At 30.4% G+C, this 7,729-nt stretch overlaps 1 protein-coding gene across 1 annotated transcript; it reads left to right on the forward strand.

Moving 5' to 3' along the window:
- The first annotated feature begins 1,809 nt into the window (after positions 1-1,809).
- Positions 1,810-3,040, forward strand: LOC117933929 (transcription factor MYB4-like). Its single transcript, XM_034855514.1, has 4 exons — positions 1,810-1,877; positions 1,954-2,009; positions 2,402-2,624; positions 2,731-3,040. The coding sequence occupies exons 1-4, from the start codon at positions 1,810-1,812 to the stop codon at positions 3,038-3,040; spliced, it is 657 nt and encodes a 218-aa protein (XP_034711405.1).
- Positions 3,041-7,729: the final 4,689 nt, after the last annotated feature.

Raw genomic sequence — 7,729 nt, forward strand, 5'->3', positions numbered from 1 at the left:
AAAATAAATAAATATTTTATTTAGCAAAAATTATAGAAAATCTTATGTTGTAAACTTTTAAATTTGTTCTTTATGTATTTATTTTTATATTAAATTTTTTATCATTAATTATTTATTATCTATTGTTATTTTGTCTTAAAAATATTCATAAATAATTAAAATCAATAAATATAGAAAGATGAAATAGTGAAAAAAAAATCAAAATTAAAAAGATTTTATAAAATCAACACATTAAAAAACAAAAAACAAAAAAGTGGAGGTATTAATGAAGGAATAAAAAATAAAAAAGGAAAAATCATATGACATGGTTGATTATCACATGTCAATGTTTTTAAAAATAAAATAAAAATAAGAGACAACTCTTTGAGTTGTCATGCGTAAATGAGAAAAAGGAAAACATTTCGGTAGTTGTTGGGAGGAGAGGAGCTTAGATAGTAATTTTGGAGTGCATATATATAGGATTATTTCTTTCAAAATATATGTACATTAAAAGTCAAAATTTAAACTTCAAGAAAAAAAAAAATTATGTGGTGCATGATTATATGATCCCGGCATAATTTCATGGCTAGTTTGCTTTTATTTTTTCTCTTTTCTTTTCTTTTTTTCATGTTTATATACTATTACGTAAGTGGAAGCTTTGATGCTAACATCATTAATGCAATAACACAAAGATTAAAAAAAATCAACACCAACGGTACATGACATTTTAATATGGTTCGGCAATCATGTCTTCATCCACGGATGAGAGATAATCATTCCAATATACAATAGAGAACATTACATATGATAGAACCAAAATATTACATATGACAAAACCAGAACATTATAAATGATAGAATCAGATATAATTATTGGGTTCTAAAAAAATCTCATGTTTCTCCACTCTTCGTATCTCTACCTTACCATGAACCCTTTTGCTCCATCGGGTACCTCTCGTTCTTCCTCACATCTCTATCCACCTTATAGTCTTTATAAGCTCCTCACATCTCTATCCACCTCGTATAATCTTTATAGGTTCATCTCTATCTCATAACTTTTTCCCTTTATAACTTAAAATATTTATAAAGATATTTCCAATAATCTTCCTTATTTTATAAGAAAGTATAATATTACAATAATATATCAACCTACAAATATTCTATATAATATTCTTTACAAAAAAAAAATCTATACTAATTAGGAATTTGGGACATTTTATAACATATACGGTAATTTCCTTTTTGAGAAAATGATGATTTTGTGAAAATTTGTGTTAGAAGTTTATAAAAAAAGTAATCATTTTAAAAAAAAATAATATTTCACATCTAAATTGTTTTTAAAAATATTTATTAAAATAATCTTTTTAACTTTATTTCATTATTTTTTTATAATAAAACTGTAATGGGTAAATATCGTTTCAATGTTAGAGCTAAAATCACAATCATCAATTATGATTTTGTTATAAAAAAAGAATAATAATACGTAGATGTTGATAAGGAAAGAAAGTAAGATTGGATTTTTTTTTATTTTTTTTTCAAAAAAGCTTAGTTTGGCATCAAACTCTGTGATTACCAAAACCTTTTTGTCCATATCGAGGAAGTTAAAGGGGAATTATTCATGATTGAAAATTTTTATACGGAAGAGTAGGATGTCGGATACAAACGGAAGAAAAAGAGCTAAAGAAAAGGTGGGATTGAAACCGATGTTTGATGATTTTATATGGTCTACTTTTGGACTTTCCAACTTTTTGAACCTTTTATATTGAAAATTGGAATCGGAACATCAAAGTGTCTTTTCAAAGTGTCATTGTTTCCTATTTTTATAGCAAAGATGGGCGCCCCTCTGTCGTCTCGCATGTTCGTTCCAATAAAACCGCTCTATTCGTCGGTGTCAGATCGGTATATAGTTTCTAAGAGAAAAATCCAAAATCCTAAGAACAAGTCTGTGTGATTAAAGTATGTCCTTTGGTGTCAGTTTATCTCCTCGATCTGACATGAGACCAAAGACTTTACTTCAAAAGTTCTGTAGCTGTATGTTGACGTCAGTTTATCTCCTCCATCGGACCCAAGTCCATGCTCTTAAAACATACAAAGTTGCCTATACAACCTGTGGCGGACCCCATTGTCTCCAATGATAGAATTTCGAACTCAAACTGACATAAAGGCATGTGTCCTCAATGACATGGCTTCCGTTTATCTCCTCAAACGGATCATCAACTGAAGGCAACTCTCTTGTATAAATTTCCCTCCCAAAATTAACCACTATGAAGCAAGCTCAGCCAAGCATTGGATAACAATCACACTGTTTCTTCAAGGTCTCAATCTTCTCTTCACAGCTTGCTATTCAATGGGGCTTCGCTGGTTTTTAAGCAGTAGTATGTTTGATGGAAAATTTATTGGGTTGATTTCTTCCATCTTTGCAGGGAAATCCACGATGGCAAGACCAGAGGAGCAGAGACCGCGATGGACCGAAGAAGAAGACCATAAGCTCATTGAATGTAAAAGCAGAAATCCCCATCTATCTTGGCCAAATATCGCAATGCTGGCAGGGCTGGAGAGGAGTGGCAAGAGTTGCAGGGAGAGGTGGAATAACAGTCTGACGGAAGACAATACCATCACCCGCCTGCATCGGCTTTATGGGAATAGGTAATGAGAATCCTTATACTCATATTTTTCCATTATGATATGATATGATAGTCTAGTCAGTTTGAGTTTGAGCTGGGCATTTATAGCAAAAAAAATCATCTTCCAGGGCCAACCGCTGGAACAACCATGTGAAGAAGCTTGGGATAAGTACTCATCAGAATATTCCCGACCACAATGCTCTTTCATCTGAACCAGAACATTTCAAACGCAAGCTCCATTCCTACACCCATTTCAGCCTCACAAGAACTCGTCCACCCTTGCTTCAGAAGCCTAGCTACCTAGAATTTCTTAGGGATGATGAGATTATCGATCACTCTGTCGAGGGAGATGAGCTTGAGTCTTTGATTGCCGAGTTTGGTTCTTTGATTCCCGACGTTAATCCAAATGAGACCAATTTCGGGGGGAGATTACTTTGAGCCATGGATTTCTGGACCGGTTTCAGCCTAGTGGAGAATGAGTTCATGCCAACTGAACAAGTCACCAGAAATCGGCGGAACTTTCCGATTATGAGACTAGTAGAGAATATATGTGCATGCTCCATGATCATGAACCCATCTTTTCGTATTATGTTGAAGGGTTAGAGCCATTAATGTAATGGTTGACTTATTGTACTCATGGATGAAATTGTTATAAGAAATAGACAAGTAGTCCTTTTTTTCTTTTCTTTTTTTCGAGGTCTGGGGAGAAAGGTGTCAACGATTCCTACTTTGGATATTATTATTTTCAATATTATTATTTAATATTATTTCATAGTAGTATTATTATTTGATGTATATATTACTGTGAATAATTACTTATTATTAAAGAAATATGAATGATATTTATATTAATATGTATTACATTCAATGTAATTGCATATAAATATAGTATAAATATAGTGTGGTTTGTCTCTGTCTCCATATATAATTATAAAAAAATAAAAATAAATTTAACAATTATGTTCCCCTCAAATCAAGAAATTAATATCATACTACTATTTTAATATCATTTAATAGGTTTGGTTCTAAAAATCGAAAATTATTTATTTAACTAATAAAATTATTTTAGTTTTATTTAATAGTGATTAATTAAAGTTTGATTTTTATTATTTATAATTTAAAATATGGTATTGAATCATGTTTTATGTTATAATTTAAATTAGAGACAAATAATTTAATAAATTAGTTATTAGGAAAAATAAAAATGATATTTGTATTAATATTTTAATATTAATATTATAAATAACAAAGTGAATAATAATAATAATAATAATAAATAAATAAATAAAGAAAAAATAATTATAAAAAGAAAAGGTGAACAATAGAAAAAGAAAGCATAATTTTGATAATTTTTTATAATTAAATAGTTAAATATCCTAAAAACAATGTTTGTAAAACATTAACTTATAGCACAAAATTTTAACTTTTTATGTCCTTTTATAGGATTTACAACTTAGAAAACCTTGAAATATAATTTCTCCATGAAACAATCATCTTCCACTATTTCATCATCTCTTCAAAAAAAGACAATTCCTGGGGCTCAAAATCTCTTCTCTCCTTCACGTTTCCCTCTTTTCTTTCTATCACTCACTCACGAGTTATTATTAAACTACTTTTTAATATAGAGGTTTTATGTTATATCTATTTTGATTGATTACATACATATACATATTCTATAAAAACAGGCGCTATAAAGCCACCAAGGCTAACAATCACATTGATTCTTCATCAAGGTGGGAAACTTCAATCTTTGTTTGAGATAGAAACCTAACCACATTGTTCAAATGTTATGAGGTTTTCTTCCATCTTTCCAGGGAAATTGATGATGGCGCCATAGTAGAGGAGAGGTCAACAAAAGAAGAAGACCATAAATTCACTCTTTGTATGCTGACACATGCCTATATAAGTCGAAGAGATATCCCAGACCTTGCAGGGCTAGATAGAATTGGTGTCTTCAACTGTAGCCTCTCTTAGACTAAATAACAAGTAAAAAATTAATCGGTTTGCTATGAACCCAAAAACAAAATGAAATTCCTAACATTTCTATGTCTTAAAAGATTTTTTCTTTTCCTTCAACATTTTTGGAAAAGTAAAAGCAATTCAAACAATTAGGAAAAAAAAAGAATTGAAAGTGGGTGCTTGAGGATTAGGAAGACAGGGGAGTGTTGGAGTAGGGTCTGTTACATGCAAACCAAATAATATGTTTTTAAAACTACGTACCACCAAAGGAAACAAGTAAAAACAACAAAAATATGTGTTTAGAAAATATCCCATTTTCTATTTTCAAGAAAAGAATATTGTTTTTTATTTTTTTAATTTTCAAACATGTTTTGCTATTTTTTTTTTTAATTCTCAAAAACACTTACAAACCCGTATATTACCTTAGCGTACATTCAAGCCTTTTAAATACATAAATTGCTTTTAATTGTAAGTATTGACAATTGATTGCTTTTATTTGGCCATGGAATACATCAAATTGACAATTGATTTATTCTTTCTTAATAGGTTTTGTTTTTTAATAATAATAAAAAGAATAGTTGAGTCGAGGACATATTTTGCAAATTGAAAATTATAAAGGAAAAAATGGTTTCCATACACTTATGTATATAAAAATAATTATAAAACATGAATTCTTTAAAAATAATTTAAGTTTCATATATACACTTATTGGTCAAAGGTAGTACTTAAAATGGTTAAAAGTAACGTCTATATTATTAAAAGATAGTGCTTAAATAAAAAATTATATGAAATGTTAATTATTTTTAGATAGCTATTTAAAATTCATATTTTATAAATTTAATTTTCTATTTTATGGTGTTATTTCATATAAATGTATCAAAACATACTTTTTTTTAACTATAAATAAGAAAAAATATTTTTTTATTTACATTATGAAACAACATACTTAAGTCATCTTAAACAAATGGTATTTGAAATTTTATAAATTTATTTCAATTGGTTGACCAAAATATTTCAAAAATCAATATTAAAAGTAATTTAAGCTATTTAGACTTTATTTTTTGTTGTTTATAATAATCAAAAGGCACTAATGGCTTTGGATTTTTATCTTGAAAGTGGTTATAAGAATGGTGCTCTATACTCATTATCTCTTTTTCTTTTCTTTTCTTTTCTTTCTTTTTTTTTTTTTTTTTTTTGAGCTATAAACTCTTTAATAATATAATTAAAACTATAAATAAATTTAAAAACTAATAATGTAAGAATGGTGGATTTATTTGCACTTAATTTATTTTATTTTTTATTGTATGCGAAATTACTTTTTAGTCTTTTTATGTCGTTCACAGTTGAGGTTTTATTTGTTATATTTCCTTCAAATGGATTGTCACAAGTCATGGATCTAACCCTTCAACTCTTCAACATAATACAAAACACATGTTTATTATAAGATGAATAATTTCATCGGTGAGTACAATAAGCCAACCATTATATTATGCAGAAATTAATGGGTCTAACCCTTCATCATAAAACGAAGCCCAGGTTTATTATAAGATGCATTCATGACCATGGAGCAAACTCAATGATTATTCTTCAAATGCTTTTCCCACCTCTCCCTACAACTCCTAGCACTCCTCGTTGGCGCAGTCTCCTTTGCGATTTCTATCCAAGACTTATTTGGATTTTTGGTTTTACATTCAATTATATTCTGGTCTTCTTCTTCGGTCCATGGCCGTGTCTCTGACCCACTCGTTGGCTGTGATCTTTCCATTACGGATTTCCCTGCAGAGATGGAAGAAATTAACCCAATAAAGTTGCTTCCATGAAATATACTACAAGAAAACAAACAAATAAATACAATGAATGTAGAAAAAAAAAAAAAAAACCAGGAAGCCCTCCGCATTGAATAGCAAACTATGAAGAGAAGATTGAGACCTTGAAGAAACAACGTGCTTGTTATCCAATGCTTGTCTGAGCTTGCTTCATAGTGGTCATATGAGGAGGCAAATTTATAGAAAGAGAATTGCCTTCAGTTGATCAGTTTGAGGAGATAAACTGAAGCAGCATCTCATAGGATCCGCCGGGAGTTGTAGAGGCAACGTTCTTTGTTCTAAGAGCATGGATTGAGGTCAGATTGAGGAGATAAACTGATGCCAACGGACATGTCACCTTTTGCTTTCTCAGTCCCTGAGATTAGTCAAGGAAAATGAGTCAAGACTGTAATCCGGTCAGATTAAGGAGATAAACTGACGCCAACGGACATGTTTTTGAACATGCAGCTACAGACATTTGAAATAAAATCTTTGGTGGACCACAAGAGGGAATTTTTAATAAGACATTTGTATGGAGGTCAGATTGAGGAGATAAACTTACGCCAACGGACATAGTTTAGTCTCTTGGATTTGTTCTTAGGATTTTCGTCCTAGTAATTAGTTATTATAAGTTGCATACTAGATTTGAACATCACTTTGAATTGTTTCTCCACCTCGTAGCTCTCACGACACCTCAACACAACTATTTGAGTGTTTCATAATAATTTTTTGACATAAATTTATATTTATAACACACCTAAGTCATATTTAAGGACACTAACCCATAATATTTACCTGTAACAAATAGTTTTCTATATTGCTTAGTCATTAATTTTATATCATTTTACAACCATATTTATTGGTGTGACAAATATATGGTTGATTGGTGAATATTAATTCAGTCATAAGAGTTCAAAAGTATACCATGAAGACCTTGTTAGAGAGAAGTGGAGCAAACAACTTATAAGGATACAGCCAAATAAATTGACTTTAGGGTTACAACTAGGGCTCTTTTAAACTTATGCCAATCGAGGAGGGTTAATTTTCTACCCTAATTTTCAATTTCAGGTACGTGAGTTTTTTAAAATTTATGAATGATTAAAAATATTTTGTTTTAAAAAAAAATCTCGAACTCACTATTAACTTGATTCTCTTCATCCTAAATCTTATTTATTAAGGGTGGTGTTGGTGTTGTTCCCAACTAGAGTCAAGTCCGTCCAATTCCACTGGAGTCGGGCGGACTTCTTCCCTTATTTGTGCTTCTTGAGGAGTCCGTCCAACTGCACTCGAGTCAGACGGACTTCTTTCCTGCACAAAAATTTGTCCGGATGGGTGGTCCGGGCACTCCTCTCCGAAGTTTAAG

The sequence above is a fragment of the Vitis riparia genome, chromosome 16 (genome assembly GCF_004353265.1).
Source record: "Vitis riparia cultivar Riparia Gloire de Montpellier isolate 1030 chromosome 16, EGFV_Vit.rip_1.0, whole genome shotgun sequence".
NCBI classification, from domain to species: domain Eukaryota; kingdom Viridiplantae; phylum Streptophyta; class Magnoliopsida; order Vitales; family Vitaceae; genus Vitis; species Vitis riparia.

Coding starts and splice junctions, on each gene's coding strand:
- LOC117933929 (XM_034855514.1), top strand. CDS start 1,810: ATGGGCGCCCCTCTGTCGTCTCGCATGTTCGTTCCAATAAAACCGCTC. Junction 1,878..1,953: donor TATTCGTCGGTGTCAGATCG/GTATATAGTTTC, acceptor CTTTGGTGTCAG/TTTATCTCCTCGATCTGACA. Junction 2,625..2,730: donor CATCGGCTTTATGGGAATAG/GTAATGAGAATC, acceptor ATCATCTTCCAG/GGCCAACCGCTGGAACAACC.